This window comes from Lichenostomus cassidix, chromosome 3 (assembly GCF_008360975.1).
Source record: "Lichenostomus cassidix isolate B80296 chromosome 3, HeHo_3.0, whole genome shotgun sequence".
NCBI classification, from domain to species: domain Eukaryota; kingdom Metazoa; phylum Chordata; class Aves; order Passeriformes; family Meliphagidae; genus Lichenostomus; species Lichenostomus cassidix.
In genome coordinates this window covers 112,576,105-112,601,422 of record NC_139483.1, presented here as the reverse complement: position 1 = coordinate 112,601,422, position 25,318 = coordinate 112,576,105, and the positions used below count along the sequence as shown (strand labels likewise).

Below are 25,318 nucleotides of genomic sequence, written 5' to 3'. Positions count from 1 at the left end.
ATTGCCCTGGCCCAGGGGCAGCACCTGCACTTGGCCTTGTTGACCTTCATGGGCTTTGCTCTCTCCCACCTCTCCAGCATGTCCAGCTTCCTTCTGGTGACATGGGGGGAATATGGCTTTAGGTCCCAGGGAAAACCTGCTCTGGTCATGCCAGAAGAGACCTGAGGAGTCTTTGCTGCCTGGGCTATCCACTGTGGAGGAGAAGGTTTGGCCTCCAGTGTTCCCTGGAATGAATCCTCTGTGCTCATGGGTTGTCTTCTGCTGACTGTCTGCTCTTCTCCTTTAGGATTTTGGGCCTTTCCTTCCCAGTAGTCATCCTCCTGAGTTCTCGAGGTGGTTCCCATCTTCTTCTTCTCCACACCCCACCGTTTGCCTCCGGTCTGCCACTGCTGCTGTGCTGTGTCCCCTGATGTGGGGACCTCAGCTGCCTGTGTCCACTGGGAAGCCAAAGCTGGGAGCAACAGGAGCATCTGCTGTGAGGTGGGTGAAGAGAATTAGAGCCAACAGCCTTTGCAGGGGATGCCCAAATCTGCACAGATTCCTGAAGGAAAGCTGCCCCTGAAGGCTCTGGAAGGGTGCAGGAGCCCAGTCCAAGCCCCTTGGATCAATATCTGTGCTGGTAAGAGTCTTGTGGCCTTAGTGGGGCCGAAGTTGAATGCATGGGAAGGTTTTGTGCATGGAATAAATCTCACCAGTATCCACCAAAATTGTGACTGGGACAATTCTCAGGGTTGTGTGACAGTGTCCAAAACTCCAAAGGAGTAAAGGCACGTGTACAGTGAGAGTACCATCTCCATTATGGTGAGAATCATGGAATCATGGAATGGTCTGAGGTGGAAGGTGTTTTTCCAGCAGGCAGGGCGTGCACAAAAGACACAGACACCAACTTAAGGAATGATTTTTGCAAAACTGCAAAGAATCACAAAAAGATAAGCTCAGGAATGCACCTGTCCCACTTTAAAAGAACAGGTGTCTGACGAGAAAGGTGGGAACCTTGGAATGGAAAAGATGACCTCCTCACTCCAAATTAATATAACTTTAAATTTATGGGGCTTTCAAGCACATATGTGGGAAAAGGAATAACAGTGCTTTACTAGAATACATATAACAAGAGGAACTGTTGCATATAACAAGAAGAACAAGAAGGCTGCTTATTCTAGTAAACAGTTCTTAAGCAGAATACATATAAGAAGACAAACAAACAGCAACAACAACAGTAACAACGAACAAAACAGAAACCCAATAGCAGCCTTCTCTCGCCCGTTAAGCCATTTTCCCCTTGGTGTTGTCATGACCGCAACCAGCAGGGGTGCTGGTGGGAACAGGGCAGCGGCAATGATTCCCCCAGGCTACAGGGGGCGCTGTGGCGCGAGCTCAGCAGCCTCTCCACCTGGCAATGGCGACTCGGGCAGGAGGTAGAAGGGGCATGGCTCCTTTTGCAAAACTCCCAGGGAAGATGGCTCACTCCTCTTGCAAAACTCTCAGGGAAGATGGCTCCTCTTGCAGAACTCACAGGGAAGATGGGTCACTCCTCTTGCAAAACTCACAGGGAGCAGCTGGTCTCAGTGCCATTCTGGGTGGCAAGCTGGACTTTAGCAGTAGCCTCGGAGTAGCAGGCTGGAAGAGCAGAGGTGAGCAGACCCAGGGTGGCAAATCAGAGTGTAGCAATAGCCCCAGAGCGGTGGCAGGAATAGTGGGCAGCCAGATGGACCCGGGAAGAGAGAGAAGGCAGAGCAGGGAGTGTTCCAAATTTCCCCTGGCTCTCAGGTGTTCCGTGTGATGTCCTGGTGACAGCAGCAGCAGGAGCAGCTGGGCTCCCCTAAGCAGCCAGGAGATGCTTCCTCCAGAGAGAGGGAGGAGGCAAAGGGCCTGGGTTTCCCCTGAGGCACCCAAAGAGATGGTGAGGCTCCTGCCAGCAAGGTTGGGTGTCAAAAGGTCCCAGTTGAACTGCTGCTTTTGTGAGCAGAGGCTCACCCACAGTAAGGAGAAGCAGTGAAAGAAAACTCCGCAATAGCAGCAAATCCTCTGGGCAGCAGCAGTCCAGCACCAAAATCACAACTGTCTGCCCCCCAAGCCAGGCAAGGACAGCTAAGAGACTACTGCAACCGCACTGCTTGCCCCCTCCCTCCCTGTAGTAGTAGGAGTGTTTGGCCTCCTTCAGGCCCAGCGGGCCTTACCAAAGGCCTGGCTTCGGCCCGCTCCCTCTCTTACTCCGCTCTCCGGCAAGCTCAGTTGACTCAGGGTCTAGCTGTTGTGGTAGCACACAGGCAGTCCTGGTGGAGAAGGGCAGGAGGCAAGGAGGCGCGGGCGGCGAAAGGACGCACAGCAAGCAGTCTGCGGTTCTCCAGAGGTTTATTGTAAGGCATGTCGGGGAAGGTCTGGGAGCGGAGAATTGGGGTGGAAAGGCAGGGACAGGCACGGGGTCTGGAGCTCTGGAGGCTGCGAGCTGTCGGCAGCAGTTCTTCAGCCCCGAACAACCAGTGACGTAGGGTTTTAAGGGGAAGGAGAAGGGGAGTGGTTTGGCACGCAGGCCAACCGGGAAGACCGTAGGGAAGAGGGACAGGGGTATCAACCAATCATTACATACAGGGGGAGGATACAGAATTCAACCAATGCTGTGCAACTCAAGAGGGGAACAAAGGAGAACAGTCTAGAAGCAACCTATACATGGCGAGGGGGCGAGGGAGGACTCCAGGCCAATGGTCTTCTTTGCTGGTGCATACATTGCCGCAGGGGCTCATGGGCTGATCTTCCTGTCACCATGAGTGTGACAGCACAGGCTGTCCCTGCCCCCACGGCCGGCCCCTTAGCTGGCAACTTGGAGGCACAAACCTCTGCACCTCCCAACACCATTACTATGGAATTCTAAGATGCCCAGCTACGTCTTTTTTCTCTTAAGTACCATCCATTCATCATCTCTGGGAAAACAAATGGGTAGAAAATACCCTGAGTGTAAAAACAAAAGAGAAAAAGCCTAACCCCCAACAGCACCCAATTGTTACTACCAAAGGCTGCTTGTAGTAAAGACACATCACCAGGTAACCTAAGACATAACCATCATCCAGGTCCACACATCAGCTGGGGAGTCCCTGTCACAGCAAAAGAATGGACACCCAATCCCAGTAGCTGGGAATTCCTGTGGTGCTTCGACCCACAGAGAGCGAAGCTTCTAACTTTGCTGTGAGAGGGCTCAGCTTTTATAGTGTTGAATAAACAAACTGACAGCACTTCTAGTGTGGGAATATCTGGGTTTATTCTCCTCTTGGGTTCCTCTCAAAGCCCGGCCAGTGCTCAAGGAGGAGCCACGGGAGTTGTCTTTGATCCTACACTCCCAAACAAGGCCAGATTTCATGGCCTTGTTCCATTTCTAAATACAGAAAGGTAAATACATGTTTTGCCAAAAAATGGCTACACAGATCATATTGCTAATGACACTTCATTAATGAGTGGATACACATAACATTTAGTTTGAAAGCTGATCTACAGGTCAACTTTAGCTCAAGGCCTGTTGTTCAGTCCTTAGTACTTCAGAAGGGACACACAGGGATCCTGGGAGAGATGAGATTGAATTACTGAAATCCAAAAAACTCAGATCAACTGGATTTCCTTGATCAATTCCATGTGTTAAGGTGTCATAAAAGGAAATCCAGTGGGACGAGCAGGGGGTGTGGGGTGCCCATGGGGACAGTGTGTGAGTGCTGCCTGTTGGTGCTGGGAGCAGCAGGCTGGGCCAGCCAGCGAGCAGGGCAGCCGTGGGGCTGGGCAGAGGGTGCAGGATGCAGGCAGGGCTGTTGGATGGGCAGAGGCTGTGCCAGTGCTGAGAGAGCCAGGAATGCCCTCAGCTGACTGCACTTGAGGATGGAGGAGTCCTAGGGGGAGGGTGTGGGAGATGGTGAAGGCAGCACCTTGTCCAGGGCAGGGCGTATGGCTGAGTGAGTCAGTGTGTATGTGTGTGTGTGTATGTGTGTGTGTGTGTCTGTCTGTCTGTCTGTCTGTATGTGTTGTCTCTGGGATACACACTCAGCTTCAGGGCTGGTCCTGCAAACAGGAAAGCCCCAGGCCCATCCAGTGTGTTGGGAAGGAGGCCCTGGGCCCTGTGCTGTGCCAGGCTGGGCTCCAGCAGCCTGCTGGGAGCAATCCCCAGGGCCACAGCTGCTGCACAGCCTCTGCCAGGAGCCTGGGGCCTCTGACAACACAGCTTAGGGAAAGTCTCTTTTCTTCCTCCACAGCCATGGCTTCACAGGTGGACACACGAGAGGGGGATGCAAAGGCACAGCTCCTGGCAGAGGCATTTCAGGAGGAAGGACTGGATGCTGAATACTGGCTGTCCAAAATGTCAGAGATCCTGGGAATCGAGTGCAGAGAAGCCCTGCAACATCTGGAATACAAAGACTACCTCCGTCTGGAGTGTGAAGTACAGCAACCCTGGGAGAAAAATATGCTCCAGAAACTCCTGAAAATAACAGACAACAAAACAACTTCTAGAGAGCTGCAGAAGCATAACTTAGAGAAGACAAAGCAGAGACAAGAAGTGGCCAAACAAGCCCTGAACGATCTGACAGAAATGCTTAACAGCCACAACCACAGCCAAGATGCTCTGAGACAGAAAGCAGAGACTCTGTGGCAAGCCATGGAGATTCCCACCGGGTTCTACCCACTGCTAAGGAAACCCTTGGCGGATATGCTGGAGAGCATCCAGAAGCAGCTGGAGCAGCAGGAGTTGTCAGCAGGCAGCAGGGAGAACATCTCTGACACAGAGGTGCTGAGGCGGGCGTCAGGGGGACTGGCCCTGCAGGGCATCTACAGAACCAGCAGAACTGAAGATGTGCTGGCAAAGCGAGAGCAGCTCCTCAGGGTTCCCGAGGGATTCCAGCTTGCCGGTCCAGAGCAACGATCGCTGCTTGAGAAGAAGGAGTTCTCCACCTCTGTGGCAGAATCCACTTTTACCAAGTCCATGGAGCAGCTGGGCTTCAGCATAAGTGTTTCAGCCAAAGCTGTGTTCTGGGGGATTAATCTGGAAGGGAGTGTAGATCACAGCAGCTCCTCACAGTCACAGGACACCCACCAGTCCTGCTCTGAGCAGAGCTACTTTTGCACCACCAAGTACCAGTACATCCCTCTGGCCTCCTGCTACTTCCCAAGGCATCAGCTTCACCTCTCGGATGCAGCTCTGCGGGAGCTGCAAGACATGGAGCAGCTGTTGAGATACAATGGGGAAGAAAAGGCCCACCTGCTGAATAGGAGATGTGAAAGGTTCTTCAGCAGGTTTGGGTCCCATGTAAACCAGGGTCCCATCCACTTTGGGGGGATATTCTGGTGGAAGGCGTCTACAGAAGGATTCAGAGCTGAGCAGCGGGAAGAGATGAAGCGACAAATTTCTGAAGCACTGAACAGCTTTGTCAGTGGCAACTACGGTGACTTTGGGACGAGTTTTGCAGGGGCCCTTGGTGTTTCCAAATCCTGCTCTAAGTTGTATGTCCTGGGAAGAGCTGGAGAGATTTCCCACACAGCGATTCAGCTCTCCATGGCCAACACAGGGGGCCCATCAGACACAACTTCTCTTCCTCAGTGGAAAAAGGGGCTCATGTCTGATAACACAACGTGGTGCGTTATCGACCGTGGCTTTCAGCTGATCCCAGTGTGGGAGGTGATCCTGTGCAATCACAGCAAGGATTTTCAGTCTGTTGGTCAGATGAGCAGAGCCCTCAAGGCTGCGTACAAAGTGCTGACAAATCAGAGCGTTGAAACCACTTTTGGAGAGGAACTCGAAATTGCAGTGCAGAAGGCCAAAGCTTTCATGGAGATTGTGAAGACCTGGGAGGTGACGGGGGATGAAAGGAAGCTGCTCCGTCTGATGGAACTGAAAGAGGATCTGAATGCAAAAACCAAGAACTACAGTGTGTGGATCAATGAGTGCCTGTCAGACAAAGCCCTGCAGGACTTCCTGGTGAACACTGTGCGGAGTTGCCAGGAGTCACCTCCAGAAAACACCACCTCTATCAAGGTAATGTTGAGGAGCCTCCTGGATCCTCATATCTACTCTGTCAAGGACTTCCCTGAGGCTTCCTTCATTATGAAGTGGATCTTCCAGACTGAGCACAGGCTTCCCAAATCTCCCCAAGTCTCTGAGCTTGAAGAACTCATCAAAACACTGCAGCAAATGATGGAACACATCCATGCTGTGACCTATGCACCAGGGAGCTCTGGTTCTGCTGTTCATGAAGCAAAGATAGAAGCCACCCTGACCACCAGCCTCGCCATTTATTCCTTACTCCAGTCTCTCCAGGAAAGGGCTCAGAAGGACATGGAACTCCTGGTGCTCTTGATTGTGACCAGCATGGGGTACCAGGTGGAAAGCAGCACTTTTCCATACCTCCTTGGACACCCAGAAATTCAGTACATGGCCAAGGAAATGGCAGCGGCACATGAGGAGTATGTGAACCTGAAGGAGCAAGATGCTGACAGAGCTGAGGCCTCCCTTCTGCTGCTGGGTCTGACTGTGACACCTGAAAGTCGAGAGCTGTCCCCTGAGCAGAAGAGAGAGCGTTTAGTTTTCATGGAAGATCACATGAAAGGCTTGTGGTCCACACGGATCAAGAATCTCCTCCAAAAGCACAGTGCAGGCACAGACTGGGAGAGGCTGGAACAGGACTTGCATTCCTTGGTCAGTGGGTGCTTGGATGAGAAATTGGATGAACGGAGGATGCAGAACATTCTCAGAGACCTGGCAGACACTTTTCCAACACCTGAGCCCTGCAGTCAGTCCCAATCCAAGTCAGATGGTAGTGAATCCCAAGCAAATGAAACCATTGCAAACCAGGAGTTCCTCCAGCTGCTCCAGCGCCTTGGACTTGAAAGTCACTATCCAAGAAAAATGGGTATGGGATATTTCTATACCATCAGCAAGACATCTCTTCATGACAGCCAGCCCAGCCAGGACAAGGAACTGCCATTTCACTTCTTGCAAAAGCTGTTAACTGTGGATTACCGGGTGAGGTACGTGAGTTGCAGGGATGAGAGCAACCCAAGACTTGCACCCCTGCCACAAACCTCAGAGCATGAGCCTGAAACCTCAGATGTTTTTGAAAACTTTCTCCATCTTTTGAAGGAAGCAGCCCCTGAACCTGCAAGCAGGAACAGCCATGTGCACCCCATGGACCTGCAGATGGCCATTTTCCATTGCGCTGATGACTTCCTGAGACAGACCCTTGCAACCAAGCTGGCGTTCTGCCAACTGGCGCTTCCTCTGCTGGTGCCCAACCCGTGCACTTCACACATTGAGTTCCCACTCTTTGCCCTCAGCCAAATCCAAAGGAGCTGGAAAGAGGCAGAGAAATCAGGAGAGGAGGCTGGAACAAAGAGTTACAACAACAAACTCATGTCTCAGGCACAGACACCCATTGTGTCCTTCATCCGCATTGGCAGCTCAGCCTCCTCTTCCAAGTCTCAGCTCCTGAACGCTCTGCTGAACAAAGGAAAACATGACACTTTCTTCCACCGCCACTGCAGAGGCAGCACCAGAGAATGTTTGCTGATGGAAGGGGTGGTGGAGATCGCCTGGTACTGCCCCCGAGGAAGTCCTGATGACACCTTTGAGTGCTGTGTGGCTTTCTGTAACCTGCATGGAGATGCCAGGGATCATGGAGCACAGCTGCAGTTCCTGCAGGAGATATCTGCTGTCAACGTGGCTCTCATATCTGAGTTGGAGCACATGGACGACAGGGGGAAAAAGCTTCTGCAGGGCCTGTTGCAGTCACAAAGGCCTCTGGTTTGTCTTCTCACAGAAAAAGAGAATGTTGCAGCTGGACGACCCAGCAAAATCATAACAATAGGGATCAAGAACAAAAATGAAGCAGAGCTGGTGGTCCAGCTGACCAAAACAATCAGGGACCTCCTGGAAGGGTCTAATCCACGTTTCAGTCTGGATGCCTGCCTGGACAAAGCTCGCCAGCATGGATTCTTAGTGGATGCTGATCAACCCGCGAGTGTGACAGCCAAAGCAAGGGCAAAGCAGCTGGTTAACCTTCTGAAGAAAGAGAAACTGTCCAAGATCAAATCCCGGCTGCTGCCCCTTCAAGGACAACTGTGGTACCAGTGGTGCAAAAAGGACAAAGAACTCACTCACTTGCAGGAGAAGAGGAACAAAAGCATTGAGCATCATCGCAGCCAAATTGAAAATGAGAAGGCAGCAATAAGAAGAAAACAACTTGAGCTAGCTTTCCCTCTCAACCCACTGATGATATCATTCCTTGGTTTTCTCCAGGTAGATCCAGTAGACACCAAGAAATACTTCTTGCACTGGATGAAGGTCTTTATGGATGACCTGTCCTCTGGTCCCCTTGAAGAACTGAGGAGAGATTATCATGAGTTATGGTCTGAAATGCGAGAAAGAAAGAAAAGCAGTGAGAAAACCAATGTGAATGCTGAGTTTCTGAGTCAGTTGGAAGCCCTCTCTGATGAAATCAACAATTCCTCCATCGGCCTGGAGCACCTTATGAGAGAGGTAGGGCAGATTTATGAAGCTCTGGGAGTACTGAACTCCAGTAATGAGTATTTTGTCAAACTGCCAGAAATTGCAGCAGATCTGATGGTTTCAGGGTATCCTGTGGAGCTGATGGATGGGGATGCTTCTTACGTGCCCTTGCGCTGGGTGGGAGCAATCTTGGACAGCTTAATTGAGAGGCTGGGGGACAAACGAGTGTTTGTGCTCTCCGTGCTCGGCATCCAGAGCACAGGCAAGTCAACCCTGCTGAATGCCATGTTTGGTCTGCAGTTCAACGTCAGCGCGGGGAGATGCACCCGTGGAGCCTTTATGCAGCTCATCCCAGTGGGTGAGGAGCTGCAGCAAGAGGTGGGCTTTGATTTTGTGCTGGTGGTTGACACAGAGGGACTTCGTTCCATGGAGATGGCCAATAAACAATCCCTGAACCATGACAATGAGCTGACCACCTTTGTCATTGGAATCAGCAACATAACTATGATCAATGTCTTTGGAGAAAATCCATCAGAAATGCAAGATGTTCTCCTGATTGCTGTGCAGGCTTTCCTGAGGATGAAGAAAGTCAATCTTTCCCCAAGCTGCATCTTTGTCCACCAAAATGTGGGAGAAGCAACTGCCAAGGGGCAGAACATGGAAGGACAAAGGCGTTTGCAGGAAAAGCTGGATGAAATGACGGTGGCAGCTGCCCAGCAGGAGTTCTGTGACATCTCCTCCTTCAATGATGTCATCGGCTTTGATGTGAACACCCACATTCACTACTTTGCTCACCTGTGGGAAGGAAATCCCCCAATGGCACCACCAAACCCCACCTACAGCCAGAACGTCCAGGAACTAAAGAGCAAAATCCTCCAGGCTGCCCAGAAGGAGTCGCAGCGCAGTATTTTGAGGTTCTCAAGCCTGAGAGTTCGTATTGGTGATCTCTGGAATGCTTTGGTCAATGAAAACTTTGTTTTCAGCTTCAAGAATTCCCTGGAGATTGCTGCACAGAGGAAACTGGAAACTGCCTTTAGTCAGTGGACCTGGAGGCTGAGGAGTCACGTCTTAGATTTACAGATGAGACTGGACAACAAAATTCGGAATGGGAACTTGCAGAATGTCACCAGAGAAGACCTTGAAAGGCTGGTGCAAGAGACAAGTGATGCCATTGAGAAAGAAGTGGAAAAGTATTTCATGGAAGAGAAAGACTGTGAGACACTGGTGCAGTGGAAATCAGGCACAGAGCTGAAGCTGAAAGAACTAAAAGAGACTCTTCTTCTTGAAATGAAAAAGAAATGTGAGAATCTTATTGAGCTACAGAAGGAGCAGAGGAAACTGAATCAGAGGAAGTTGGAATACGAAAGTGAGCTCCTGAGAAGGAGTAGGGAGTTGGCTCTGACTGTGGAAGGAAAGAGCCTCAGTGAGAGAGAACTGAGAGAGAACTTTTCCCTTGTCTGGAATAAGTGGATTGCCGAAGTCTCCTGTGCTGCTCCTCCTCTGGAGCAGGTGGATATCGATGCAGAAATTGAAGATGTCCTTCTAGAGCACTTTAAGGAGCCAGGTTTCCATAAACTGATCATGTCATTTCCCAAAGGCAGAGGATTTTCTTTTGATCCAGAGAAACATGTCATGAAGAAAAAATATTTCAATATCATTCCTGTAAACATTACCAGTTTTAATGTGAACATTTTGCAGCACATCACAGACAACATCATAGCGTGTGTGATGGCAAACATTGATAAGAAGGAAAAGGAGAAACGGGATTTCAGTCGAAATTTTATTCATGAAATACTCAATGAAGTACAGAAGGGTGTGAACTCTGTCCCCAGCAGTGCACACTGTGCTTTTAACAAAGATTTCAGCATAGATTTGTCTCTGTATCTGTGCCGAGCATCAGCAGAAAGGTTTAAAGCCATGCATGAAGCGTTCCGAAAGGCAAATGACTCAGTCGTGTACCTGAACAGCAAGAGAGAAGATTTCTTCAAATCCTTCCAGATTTCCTGCCAAGGAGCCACTTCAATTACAACTTTTGCTCTTTTCCTCTGTGAAAAGATTGCCCCAGCACTTCGCAGGGCAGTCTATGAGAGGACAGCTAAAGCCATTGCTGAGGACATGCAGGGCAAATTCCCAGATTTCCAGGGCAGCAGAGCCAATCTGGAAGTTTCCATCCTGAGATACCTGGCAGAACAAGAAAATTTTGAGTATTTCAAGCAATACCTTTATTTTCCAAAACACTTTTTTCAGAATTACATTGAGACACGAGTTAAGAGTTACTGTTTAGATGGGTGTGGGAGGCTGGGCAAGTTTTTAAATATCTCTCTTAATCTTCTCTATGAAAACATCCAGTCAGCTGTTTCTTTATCGAACCAAATTGTCAAAGACAGAAAAGACAGAAAGGACAAAGTCTCTCTGTGGCTGGATGAGTTTTGCAGGGAAGTGACTGAAGTGATCAACTTGCCCAGAAGTGATCTGAAGGTCATTGAGCACCAGGAGGTCACAGACATCGAGTTCCTGAGCAGTGCCATGGCAGAAATTCTGGATGACATGAGGAACAGGCTCAGGATGGAATTGGCTGATGCTGATATGAGCAAGTTTTCAAGGCAGCCTCACACCATCCTGGCAGAGAAGTTTTCGGGATGCTGGGAGCAATGTCCCTTTTGTGGAGCTGTCTGCACAAACACCATGCAGGAACATGATGGAGACCATCAGGTGGTCTTCCATCGCCCAGAAACTTTGAAGGGAACCATGTGGGATGGGACTGACCAGCTGGGCATTGATATTTGTTCCAGCCTTGTGTCAAGTGATTGCAGATTCAGAGTATGTGAAGGCAAATGGATCCCCTACAAGAGATACCGTGATGCAGGACATCCTTATTCCACTTGGAAAATTCTTCCTGATTCATCCATGCAGGTCTACTGGAAATGGTTTGTGTGTCATTTTAGGACAGAGCTGGAAGCTTTGTTCAAGGGGAAATTTCAGGGTAAAGGAGAAATCCCTGATGCATGGCAGAGAGTTACCAAGCAGCAAGCACTGTCTGAGCTGGACAAGCGTTAGGCCATGTCCATGGGAAGGAAGAACCACAAGAGCTTTGCAATTTAGAAGAACTTTGTACCAGGCTCTCCACAAAATGCAGTTTCAACACTGGCACTCTCAAGCCACCACATGCATGCAATGGTATCTAATTTCTCCCAAATTTGGTGAAATAAGGCGCATTACTGCCGCCAGTGCTCAGCGACTCCCTCACTTCATGATAAAACCAGAATCCTCTTGCCTTTTTACCATAAACATTACCTAAATATGTCCTAGAGCCAAACCAAACCCCCTCCTTGGGGTGACTGGCCATGTGGCCAAGCCTGAGCCCAAGGGCCAGGGGAAGAGCCAAGGCAGCACTCAAAGCACTCCTTGGATCAGCTGCTCTGAGACGAGAAGGGACAGTGCCCCAAAGGCAGTTTTCCTGCAGCAAGGAGGTGTCTTGCTCAGACAAAAGTCAGCAGGGCTTGACGGCAGCTCCCCGCTGGCTGCAAGTGGGCTGCTTGACTTATGGGCATCATCCTTCCCTCCCTCACTGCAGCCTGCTGGATCAGCTGAGGCTGTTTTCCCAGCAGGAGCTGTTGTGTCTCTGGGCTCAGAAAGGCAATGACACAACAGCCCCAGGGCTCAGGCAGTGCTTTGCTGTAATGCGGGTTCCCTCCCCTAATCCCGCCCCCCTGACCCTTCCTGACTGGCTGATGTGAGTCAGGACTGCCTCCCAGACCCACGGATAAAAGCCCAGCGGGAGCCGGGTCCAAGTCTCTTCGATTCCGGCCTCAATGGAACTCACATCCTTCCCCATCTCCCCTCCCCCCTCCACAGTTCCCCAATCCCTCCCCTTATTATCCTAGTAAATCACCATGGAAACCTGGAATGGAACAGCTGCCTCTCTCGACCTGTCACCATCTACAAAGACCCCGTCTGGACTGCCTCCCAGCTTGTGGCTGCTGAGAGCTCTCCCTGCGTGTTCAGGCTCGGGAGCAGTCCCCCCCCATGCAGCGGGGGGGTGGGGCCTGCTCGTGAGTCCACGCCACTGCAGTGCTTTCACTGCCTGTCCCGGGCTTTCACTGCCTCTCTCAGAGGTGCTCTGCACGTGTCCAGGGCAGCCACTCCTGCTCAGCTGCCCTTCCCTGCAGCCCTCGGCCCTGGCAGGAGCTGCTCCTGCCCTTGGCCTCGCTGCTGAGCAACAGCCTTTGGAATGGCCCATGTGGAGAATCCCATCTCCCAGCACCTTCCAGACCAACCCTCGGGGCAGTGCTGGTGCTGTCCAGGCAGGCTGGTGGCAGCAGAGCTGTGCTCTGGAGAAGGTGGCAGCAGCTGGCACTGCCCCAGGGAGGTGTGGGGGGTTTTGCTGTGCAGGTGCTGCAACGCCGCTTGCCATACGAGGGCCAAGGCCTCCTGGAGAGCTGGCTGGAGGGCTGCTTCAGCCTCATCCCCTGCACGCTCTGCTAATAAAGGAGTTGATTTGGACCATGCTGCTCTGTGTCTCCTTTATGTTGAGGGGAGCCACAGCTGGGGGTGACTTGAGCTCTGTGTGGTGCAGACAGGAAGGGGACAGGTGGTTGGCACTGGGGGAAGGGGTGTGACAGCAGAGGCTCTGCTCCATTCAGGGTCTCTTCTCCAGCAGCAGCATCACCATCTGCAGGGACAGCAGAGAGGGCAGGAAGTCCCAAACCACAACATCCAGGGAAACCAATGTGAGTGGCAGGTGCCAAGGGAGGCAGTGGTGGGAACCAAGCCTGGCCTGTCACATGCACAGAGGGGTGAGAAGGTTGATCCCAGTGAGGTTCTCTGCTCTGGAGCTGCTCAGCTGGGAACCTGCTGGATATAAGTGTTAGTAACAATATAACTTTTAAATACTAAGGGCTATTCAACTTTATATCAATGAATATTTTACCCATATATCTCTATGGACTTTACCTGTTTAAAGTTTGGAGCAAAGCCTGTAAAAACCATGTGTGTTTGGAATATTTTCCTTGGCACATTCTGGCCAGAAAATAATGTCTGAAGTCACTTTAAATATAGTGTAAGAGTGTTTTATAATTTTCTTCCCAATTTTTATTAACAATTTTGGCGACCACGAAGGGACGGGATGCTGTTGCTTGCTCCATAGATTCTAGGACCATGAGGGGCTCCCCCAGCATGCCTGTAGGTTTTATCCAGAGAGACCTCTTGGTCCCTAGAATCCAATGAGTTCAATGTAAGATCCCATTGGTTTTTATTTAAGGTTTTACTTTTGGGTAAAATATAAGGTTGGTGGTATAATTAGATAATGAGAAAAAAATCACTAGTGAGGAATATGTGCCTAAGTCTGAGTTTGAGTCTTGGTGCCCTGTTGCCGCGCATTTCTGACTTTGAGTCTTGTTGTGTATTGGAATTGGACTTTCCTGCTGGCTTGTTGCATATTTCTGACATGCCTGTTGCATGTTTTCGAGTTTGAGTTTCGGTGTCCAGTTGACACATGTTTTCGAGTTTGAGTCTCGATGCCTAGCTATAATGCAATTGCAGCTTGCATTGGAGTTAGAGGCATAACTATAAGTGCTCTGAATTTTTAAAGAGTTATTGTGTGCATGAGAATCACATGTGTGTTTTGTTGGTATGTAAATCCATGCAGGAACACCCGTGAGATAAAAGTAACTTCCTGAGTGTTGAAATGTGTTCTGAATGCCTGTTGAATTTTTTGTGTGTGCTCCTTCTCTGCATATTCTAATAAGTATACATTTGGGACTCCTGTGTGAGTGTAACTGGCATTTTTGAGCATAAAGCCCTCTTTTTGTGCCAAATTTTAGTGATTACAAAATTCCATATGGGTTTAAAATTATCTTCACATACTTGAGAAGGAGGAATACCTGGAATTTTGCCTTTGGGCTGTATTGTGCAAAATTGGAAAAAGTTTAAAGATGACCCTTTAACCTATAAACAGTTGATAGAATATTGTAACCACTAGTGGCCAAGTGTCATGGGTTGATGGTAAATAATGGTGTAGTCCCCTGTCGTCTGCTTTATGCCCAGAAGAAAAAAAAACCCTCTTGTAACTGGAGCCGAGGCTGCTCTGGCAAGAGTTTTTGGTTTTTTTTCTCCTCCATTCATGGACTCTTTTCAGGGGAGTAATGGGTTACACACATTCCTCTGGCTTGTTAGCTGCAGCAGCTGTGAAAAGCTATTTTCCTGGGACTGCTTCTTCTTTGTCTTCTTCCTAAACATTTTTCAATTTGCTTTCTTGTCTGAGAATCAGAAGATCCCTGGGAGAACGGTAGGTGAGAATCCTCCAGGGAGCCACTGGAGTGACTCCCCCTGGCATCCTGGTGAAGCACGGAATTGACTCCACAACTCAGATAGTTATGAAGTAGGTATGTGTTTATTGCAGCTGGGGTGCAATGGGGGGTAGCCCCTCCAAAGGCATGCACACCCTCAGCAGCACTTCACTAAGTTTATATTAGGTTACAGATTACATATGCATTAAGTTAGACAAAGCCCCTATACATATTCATTATCTATCCCCACTTTGTATTATAATGAGTTCAAAGTTCATTTAAATATGCCCGCGCAAGCGCAGTGTCTCAGATTAATTGTGGGCGAGGGTCCTGATGATTAATTATGACAGGATCCATCCTCTTCATCACGATGGACTGTTCACCCTGTTCCCTTGCGTATGCTCCCTTGGTTCTTGGTCCAAGTCCAAGCCTGAGAACCAACTCGTACCAGTCCTGGGGTCCAAGGGTGGGATGGTCGGTTACACTTGGTGGTTTCTCTCAATTATTTGGCTCTCCTCTCTCCATCCTCCCCGATACCAGGTATTTATTATTTTTTTATTATATATATAAATAAATATATAACTTATTATTCATTAAGTGAATAATAAATGGATTGCAGCTGGCATATCTTAGTAAATTGTTATCCAATCTCTGGCTCTCTAAATCAGTTCAAAAATATTATTATTACTATTATCCAGCTTCTAGCTCTTTTACATTAGTAATTTCTATTTTACCCTAAATCACTGGGCTCCCCCAGCGGGGGAAGCTATACCAAAGGAAAAAAGACACCAAAATCTATCAGCTGTTTACTCAGGTTTAATAAGTCCTTTTCCCGTTTCCTGTGCCTTGTGGGCATTTTGTTATGTTTTGTTAAATAAACAGGTTTTTTCACTTTCCTCCGAGAAATTCTTTTAGTGGTTGGGGCAGGAAGTGCCTAAACCCTTTTCCTTTGGTGGGGGGTGTTCATTCAGAGTGCTATCTCCTAAACTTGTCTCTAACCCAAGACACGGAGTTATCCATTAGATAATAAGGAGAAATGGCCATGTAATGTGTGTTTGGATTCTGATACAATCTTGCAGCTAATGCTATACTGTTGAAAAAAAGAGAAGTGGAATTGTCCCTGAAACTATGGTGTCCTAGGTTGCAATATTGATGTAGTTAAGTATTCTATTACCACCAGCTGTGGGCCATTAGCTGCTATCACCCACTCCGGATGACAGGCAATGGGCCATCCGTTAGCTATTATCACTTGCTAATGACCCACCTCGCATGACAGGCAATGGGCCATCAGGGACCCACCGTGTGACTCATGGACTTATCCCATTGTGGGATGCTCTGCCTAGGAGGGAGGAACCAGGTGTTCCCACCTGGATATAACCTGGCCCTGGAACTGCCTGAGCTAGCCCTGTCTACTGGGTTCCCAGAGGACCAGAGCTACTACTGGATCTTCAGCTGGAGACTAGACCTTCACAGGATCACCGCTTCAACTGGACTACTTCAGTTGGACTGCTACTACCACCCTAACAGGGTGTTAGGTTGTATCTGACTTTGTCAGTGCTTTTTCCTTGTATTATTTCACTTATTTTTAATTTCAATCTTGACTTGTGATCTCCCACTGGTTTGTTTTCAAACCAAGACATATGGGAAAACCAAAAACCCTCCAACAACATTTTTGGTGTTAGAGAGTCAAGGCATTACTTTATTTTCTGGCCAGGATGTTGTTCTGACTAGGATGTGCCACAGAAATCAACTCATCCACACATAGCCCAGGTGTGCAGAGAGAATAATTCCATGACACATGAGCTTTATTAGATTTCCCCCCAAACTTTATGCAGTCCAAAATCTATATAGGTTCATTGGTTCAATGTTCATTGGTTCCAAGTGATGTAGTTCTCAGCATTTGGTTTCTTCTTTGTTACAGATTTCTTTGCCGCTTCTGCTAATTAAGTCCTCATTCTTACCTCTCTTTTCCCAGACCAGGTATCTCAGACCATGGCAGGATGTTGTTTGGAGTCGATGGTCTGTTAATGATGGTTGATGGCTGTTATCTCTTTTGTATCTTCTGTGCTACTCCCAGTCTGTTGAGATGTTAAACTCATCAGGCCTTACCTAGAGGAACAATGCCTTGGGAAGAAACTTTAGTTGCCTTCCTCTAGGGCAAAGGTGAACAAACCTAAATAAAGTTATATAAAAAAATTTAAAGTGGTATGTTTTCTAACAGAATGAAATACCTGACATAGATTTATTCTGTGAATTGAAAAATAATCTGGATTTACAAAAGAAATGTGGTTTGTTACCAAGAGAGCCAAAGCAGTGGATGTAATGGCTTTAAAGAAAGATACTACAAGTAAATCTCTGGAATATGGTTGTGTAGAATGTTGCAGTGGGAAGAGGTGTCTGAGGCATGATCCTGTGGAAGAAGAGGTTGAATTTTTAGTATCTCCTGGAAGAAGGGAAAGGGGGGCCGTCGCTGTTGAGCAGCTAGCAGAGTAAGGAAGTCAGTTCTCAGTGGCAAGAAGGAAAAGGCCTTTATTGTTTTGATTTCATCATATATATAGAGTTTTCAAAAGTCACCCAGATTGGTCAGTCAAAAACCTCCCCCTAGGCCTGATTGGCCAGGTCTGCACCGTCCAAGTCTTGGGACACTGTTTTTAATAACATCCAAACCTTATCTTTATTTATAAAACACAAAAGGATTTCTCATGGGAAAGACCTGTGGTAGCCACAGGGGGCAGCTGCTGGGGAGCTTCCTGCAGCACGGGATGAAGAGGGAACAAATGGGCATGTTGAAGGTGAAGGGACGTTGAGTCTGGTGGCAGGTAGAACCTGAAATGGAGTAAAAGACAGGAACAGGGGAAGGGGGGTAATTCAAGCCCCAATTCAGCAAGCCGCCAAGATGGAAGGACCAGTTACTGTTAAGGTGCTGTTTTCAGTAGCAGATTTAAGATCTGTCCTGGATTAATGATAAAACTTTCTCTCCTCTGAGAGCGAAGGGCCCTGACACCCCCTCCCCCACCCACAACAGAACCTCTTAGATGTGTGATAAATACATGTCATAATGTTGGTTTTTCGCAAATATTACAATGGATACTATGTGTATTGTTTTAATTCTTTTCTTATAGAGGTAGCCTGGTTGTGAAAAATTGCTGTGTAATGATGACTAAGGTCTTTCTTTCTAGTACTAGCTGAGTTTAATAGTAGTAAAAGGGCTGTTATAGTTTTATTAGAATGCTTGAACTGTCTGCTTGAACTGGATAACATCCCTCGAATGGACACTGCCTCTGACATTCCAACTATCAGCACCTGTTGCCTGCAAGAACCACAATCTGGGAGTGATAACAGGATCAATGACAGACGACTGCGCATGCTCCCAGGAGACGGATCAGTTCCCAGAACATGCAAAATAGTTTGGAGAAAAATATGAATATGTATAACTGTTTATGAATATGCATTAGGCTGAAGAGTATGTAAAGGGTGTCTCTGTCCATACCAGGGGTCCTTTTTTCGGCTGAATGCCAGAGCGCCCAGCGCTGACCTTTTGCTTTTATCTGTCCCCTATTGTCTTTTATTAAACCTTTTTAATCCTAACAGGAGAGTGAACCTTGTTTATCACAGATGGAAGTGAAGAAAAAACTATTTATTTAACAAAACCACGCAGAGTGCCCTGCAAGGCACAGGGGAAGGGGAAACCAAGGTGAAAAGGAGTTATTCAACCTGATTAAAAAGTCCTTTCCCTCAGACGCAGCCCCTCTCCTCATCGCCCCCCCCCTCCCCCGGGGCCGGCTGGAGCTCCCTGAGAGCTCTGCTGTCCTCTGGCTCTCTAGGGTCTCCAGGTGACAAAGCAGATTGAAGAAAAGGGGTCCAAACGGAGGAAAAAAAAAAAAAAAGAAAAGAAGGAACAAAAGAATTGGAACAGAGCTCACTGCTCACTCTGACCGCCATCCAGAGCACAGTCTCTGCCGAGCGAAGAATCCTCCCCCGAAGCAAGGCTTGGGAAAAAGTCTTTCAAAACAACCCGCGTTTCTCTCTGCAGCTAAATGTAGTTAAAACGACAGGACCACATTTTTTCCTTGAGCATATAAGCCAACGGTAGGGGAATAAAGGATTATCATAACATCACTCCATGACAAGATCCTAGAAAGAGCTCACAGGATCATACAGGGAAGATCCTGAGAAAGTGGCTAAGATTTTTGAAACTATTATTAGAATGCAGGATCCAGACTGGTTAGACATTCAAGTAGTATTGGATTCTCTGCTAACCCAGGGGGAGAGAGTTATGGTGTTGGCAAAAGCAAGGGAAGAGGCTGAGAGACTCCAAGCTCAGAGTGCTGAGCTGGGAGCCATGGACCAGCATTTCCCTCTAGCAGATCCGTGGTGGGACCCAAATAACCCAGGGCACAGGGAACTATTGATTTGGTATCAGAGGTTGGTTGTGTTTGGGGTAAAGCACGCCATCCCAAAAGCTATAAATATATCTAGGCTATATCAAGTAATTCCAGGAAGGGATGAAACCCCTTCTGATTTTTATCAGCGACTCTTGGATGTGGCCAGGAAATATACTAATCTGGACCCTGAGAGAGAGGAGGATGCATTACTGTTAACAACATTATTTGTGGGGCAATCTGCTCCAGACAGAAGAGGAAAACTTCAAAAACTGGAAAGGGAGGATTCTAGAAATATGAACAAATTTCTGGATATAACCAGGAAAGTTCATAGCAACAGAGAGGACAATGGGGATATAAAACTCATAGCAGCTATGAGAGGCCAGAGAGAATAAAAAGGAGACATTACAGACTATCATCATGAAGCCTCAGGGGGAGGCAGTCATCCTGAAACCTCAGGGAGGGGTGGTTATTATGGAAACCCAAGGAGGGGTGGTTCCTGAGGAGCTCCAAGGAGAAGCAGTTACTGTGAAATTCCAGGGAGGGGAAGTCCTCACAGCCAGTACCTGGGTAAAAAGCAATGCACAAGCTGTAAACAAGAATGCCACTGGCAACAGGACTCTCCACAAAGAAATGAGCATACCCTTAATGAAACTGTAAAACCTTTAGAATTAGATGAAGCACGAAGGGGACCAGGGAAGTCATCCCCAGCTGACCTACTGGTTACCCTGATGTTGGGGAACGAACAAGTTGATTTTCTGGTGGTTATGGATGCAACTTACTCTGTTCTAAACACTTGCAAGGGGACTCTTAGCCAAAACACTGTAATTGTCACAGGTGCCACCGGGAAAAGCAAAAACTTGTCATTCTTTCAACCTCTAAAATTCAAAATAGGTAAAACATGGCTAACTCATCAATTTTTATATATGCCTTAATGCCAAATGCCTTTGCTTGGAAGAGATATTTTAAGTAGGTTGGATGCAAAAATAATTAAAAATGGACGCATGCAAGTGTGTATTCCTGAAAGTAAAGCCCTGGAAGCCCAGGTTTTTATGTTGTTACAGGAACCAGACACATCAGAAATAATCCCAGAGGAAGTAAAAAAGGCTATCACTCTATTGGTGTGTGTCCTGGATTAAAGACAAATTTCTCTAGGTGGAGAGCGCTCTGAACAAATGCCTCCCCCCACTCACAACAGAATTTCTTCAATGAACTGAAAAAAACCCCTATTTATTTAACAGAACACTCAGAGTGCCCTGCAAAGCATAGGGAAAGGGAAGAACAGGAGAAAAGGAGTTATTAAACCTGAGTAAACATGTTGCTGGTGAACTTTAGTGTCCTTTTCTCAGACGTAGTTTCCCCTCTCTGGGGGCCCCCAGGTGCTGGGCGGAGTTGCTCCAGTAGCTCCCTGGAGGATCCTCATCTGCTGTCCTCCGGGGCTCCTTGGGTTTTCCAGGTGAGAAAGCAAATCAGAGAAAAGGGTCCAAAAAGGAAGATGATGAAGAGGCAACACCAGGGAGAAACTTGCAGCATCGACAGCAGTTGCAGCAGCCAGTCCCAGGAGTGTCTTTTCCTCCACCTCGCTTCCCCCGCAGAGAGGCTTGGGGAAGAGTTTTAAACAACCCGCTCTCCTCCCATTGGCTGAATGCAGTTAAAGCTGCAGGACCACATTTTCTGAGCATACGAACAACGATAGGGGAATACACAGGATTACCATCACTCCAGGACAGTGTGGGCCACCATAATTCCAGGGAAATCAAAAGCAGGAGAACCAGTAAGAAAACAGTTGAAACCTGACACAAAACCGGTAAGACAGAAACAATATCATTTAAAGTTAGAAATTAGAAAAGGATTAGAAAAACTAATTGCAAAATTTTTACATCATGGACAATTAAGAGAATGTGAGTCAGTATATAACAATCCTTTCCCACCTGTAAAAAAGTCACATACTAATGAATACAGATTAGTACAAGATCTCAGAGTTGTTAACAAAATAATGCAAGACATTCACCTGGTGGTAACAAACCCCTGTACACTTTTAACCACAATTAAAGAGTCTGATGAATGGTTCACTGTTTTAGATCTTAAAGATGCTTTCTTCTGCATACTTCTCTACAATGAAAGTCAACCCCTGTTTGCTTTTGAGTGGGAGAACACCTCAATGGGTCGCAAGACCCAATTAACCTGGACTGTCCTTCCACAAGTCTTCAAAAATAGTCCCACTTTGTTTGGTAACCAACTGGCAAAAGAATTGGAAGTGTGGAAAATAAAAAATGAAGGAATCACTTTGCTACAATATTTTGATGGTATCCTGATTGCTACAAGGACTAAAGCAGACTGTGTTGAAATGACTGTAAGTTTCTGGGACAAGCTAGTTACAGGGTATCAAGGAAGAATGCGGCAGCGCAGTCTCGCAACTCTCAGGCGACCACCCTGCACCATATAAAGAGGGGGTCGCCCAGGGCCAAAACACTCCAGGTGGGCACGTGGCTGCAGCAAGCGGTGGAGCTGCTGGGGACGTGAGCTGCTGTGGAGGCGTGACAATAAAAGAAGTGCAGAATGGTGGTCTGAGATTTCCAGGGAATTTATTAAGGTCCAAAGGTGAGGGTCCGGGGATGTTGAAGAGGGACAGAGAGGCAAGGGAGGGTGAAGGGGCTGGAAATCCAAGATGGCGAACCCCGAGCGAGGTTCTTACAGAGGGTTAAGAGGAGAGGGAAGAGGGGTGTAGTTAGCTCCGAAGAGCCAGTCAGGGAAAGCCAAAGGGGAGGAGCTAAGGAGGGGAGAGGGGTACACCAATAAGCTTACAGTATGGGAAGGTACAGGCTCCTGCTAGGGAGAAATTTCTGGAACATAAACCATATACAGAAATCCTATTAGCACACTGCAATAGAAGAAGGCCCAAGTTGCCAAAGAACATGTAACCTATCTGGGATTCACCATTTGCTGGGATAAGTGAAGTCTTGGGACCGAGAGAAAGGAAGCAATCTGTAAGACTCCGGAGCCAAGTTCTGTACGTGAGTTAAGAACTTTCCTAGGAATGGTGGGTTGGTGTGGCTTATGGATTTCTAATGATGGACTTCTGGTAAGATCCTTTTCTAATGCCCTGAAAAATCCAGAAGAAATATTAAAATGGACTCCAGAATGCCAGATGGCTTTCAGAGACTCAAAAAGAGCCCTAATGTCTGTGCTTGCATTAGGATTGCCTGACCTGACCAAATCCTTTGAACTGTTTGTGCATGTGTCTTGGTTTGAAAGACAGGTGTCTTCTAAGAGAGGTGGAACCCTCCCTTAGAACAGAGAATGTGATCTCCCTTCCCTCCAAATTATTTTAATTTTGAAATCAAGGGCTTTCAGGCAGATGTATGGGAAAAGGAATAACAGTTCTTTACTAGTATCTACAGCAGAGTAAACAAGCAATAGCAAGAATAACAACAAATAGAACCAGAAAACCAATAGCAGATGTCTTTTTGAGCTGCCGAGCACTTTCCCGTTTGGTGCAATTACCGTTGCAAGCAGCAGGGGTGCTGTTGAGCTCCTGGCTGGGCAGGGCAGGTGCCATGACTGCCGAGCGGCTGCAGGTGGCGCTGTGGCGCAGGGTCAGGTCAGCCTCACACAGCTGGTAATGGGGGAGGGCTGAGAAGCAGCGAGGCAGCTCAGAGTCGTGAGTGGGGCGGCAGGGGCTGGCTCTCTCTCCCGGGCTAGACAGCAAGGTAGCACGCACTCTGCAGTTACAGCAGATGTCGTGGTCTCATGTGGCGAAAACAGGGCGGGCAGCAGGGACAGCTGGACTCCCCCGCAGCTGCAGCAAAAGGCAGCCGGGAAGGGTGGGCGTTCCCAGCGGGGAAAAGGGGTTGGATCCCACACTTTTCCACGGCCAAAAGCTCACCCAGCCAGAAGGAGAGGGCAGAGCACAGTTGGATCTGCAGCGGTTGCAGCCAGAAGCAAAAGCAGTTGCTTTCCTCCTGGTGTCTGACGGACGAGTGCTGGTCCCAAGGGCCAGCGTGCCTCTTCCCCTTGCCCCTCCTCGCCACAGGCTTTGGTCTCTTACAAAAGAATTGATGGCTCTAATCACCCAGATACTTGTTGCCTAGTAACAGGGATGGAGAAAAAATTCCAATGCCCCCAACCTCCGACAGCATGAATGTTTGCACCTTGCTTTAGGAATGTTGGTTCAGAGGTTGGGCACATGTAAAAGAGCTGTGGGATATTTTTCCAAACAGCTGGACAACATAAGGTGGGTGGCCCAGCTGCCTTTGAACTGTGGCAGCAACAGTCCTTCTGATACAAGAAGTCCAGAAGCTAACTATGGGCCAGAAAATGACTGTCTATATTCCACACATGGTTTTCTCTGTCTTGGAAAAAAAGGGGGGCCACTGGTTATCCCCAAGTCGAATGCTTAAGTATCAAGTTGTCCTATTGGAACAACATGACGTGGAATTAAAAACTACAACTGCCTTGAACACGGCTATGTTTCTTGAAGGTGTACCAGAGTTCCAAGGAGCCATACAACATGACTGTCTTCTAACTATTGAACAAGTTTATTCCAGCAGAGAAGATTTAAAGGACAGTCCAGTGGAAAGTCTGGACAGGGAACTCTTCACAGATGGTAGTAGCTTTGTGTGGGAAGGAAAGTGAAGATCTGGGCATGCTGTTGTAACCCAAACTGAGGTAATTGAAGCCAACACGTTACCTATTAATGCTTCCACACAAAAAGCTGAGCTCATTGTTCTACAGTGAGCTTTAGAATTATCTAAAGGTAAGAAGGTCAACATATGGACTGATTCTAAATAGATATTTGGAGTGCTACATGCTCATGGAGCTATCTGGAAAGAACGAGGGCTCCTCTCAACACAAGGATCTCCTATCAAATATGGAGATACCGTTAAACAGCTTCTAGATAGCATTTGGTTAACAATCTAAGTGGCTGTTATACACTGTAAAGCTCATCAATTTGGAAATTCACCAACTAATGTTGGAAAGAGATTGGCATATAAAACTGCTAAGATGTGGCAGAGAAAAGCGTCCTTACAGCCATTCCATCAAAATGCATGAACCTTCCATAAGTAACCCTGGAATACAAACCCATTATAAAGTGTTAGCTGCAGAGTTAAAAGCTCCCCTAAATTGTCAAGGATGGTGGGACACATCACAGAGACAAGTGATAGTACCTCAAGCAGTATTGAGACAAATAGCTGAAGATAAACATAGAGAAACACATTGGGAGTCAGAAGTTATTATAGATAGCTTAAAGCCACAAGTAGTTAGTGTAAGAATGACTGGAATAACTAAAAGTATAGTTGGGAAGTGTAAAATATGTTTGCAGAACAATCCTCAGTCTTACAAAATACCTTCTCATGGGACTACAAAAAGAGGAAATTGTCCTGGTGACTACTGGCAAATTGATTTCCCTGAATTACCTCAGCAAGAGGGATATCTATACTTGTTAGTTTTGGTTGATACATTTTCTGGATGGCCTGGATCTTTGCCCTGTTGCACCAACAAATCAAGGGAAGTTACTAAAATATTACTGAAAGAAATAATACCTCAATTTGGAATTCCATTAGGAATGTCCTCAGATAGGGGACTCCATTTCATAGCAGATATTGTGCAAAAGTAGTCCAAAATGTTAGGAATCAAGGGATTTACATACTCCTTGGAGACCACAATCCAGTGGAATGGTCAAAAGAATGAACCAAAGTCTAAAATGGCAAATGAGTAAAATCTGTTGTCGGGGGTTGAGTACCTTTGGAATTTCTTCCCATTCCTGTTACTAAGCAACAAATAGTTGGGTGTTTTAGAGCCATCAAGTCTTTTGTAAAAGACAAAAGGTGTGCTTGGGAGGGCACGGTAAGGGAAGAGCCAGCCCTGGGAACGCTCTCTCGTGGTTCGGACGCTGAGAGGAGAGGCTGCTCTTTTTCTGCTCTTCGCCGGGGACTAGAGCAAATCCAACTGTGCCCTGTTTTTTCTCTTCTCCTGGCTGGGTGAGCTTTGATTCAACCTTTCTCCCCACGGGGAAGGGCACGTTTTCCCCCCCCGGGCTGCGTTCCCTCGCGGCTGCTGCCGGGAGAGTCCCGCGGCCTCTGCTGCCTGTCCCCGCCCTCTGCCGCACGAGACTGCGGCGTCTGCCGTGACTGCAGAAATCCTCGCTGCCTCGCTGGCCGGGGAGAGAGAGCCGG

The 25,318-nt window shown here is 47.8% G+C and overlaps 1 protein-coding gene across 5 annotated transcripts in view; it reads left to right on the top strand.

Annotated features, from left to right (window-relative positions):
• The window catches only part of LOC146440548 (interferon-induced very large GTPase 1-like), a 54,368-nt gene that overhangs the window by 5,589 nt on the left and 23,461 nt on the right, over positions 1-25,318 (top strand). Inside the window, exons 3-4 of one of the 5 annotated variants that reach the window (XM_085057244.1) lie at positions 287-480; positions 4,230-12,380. In XM_085057244.1, the coding sequence (XP_084913370.1) occupies positions 4,232-11,530 (7,299 nt within the window). In that variant the 5' untranslated portion in view covers positions 287-480; positions 4,230-4,231 and the 3' untranslated portion in view covers positions 11,531-12,380. Of the gene's footprint in view, positions 1-286; positions 620-4,229; positions 12,381-25,318 lie in introns of those variants that run through there. The other 4 variants (XM_085057241.1, XM_085057245.1, XM_085057242.1 and 1 more) reach the window with 4 other exon arrangements.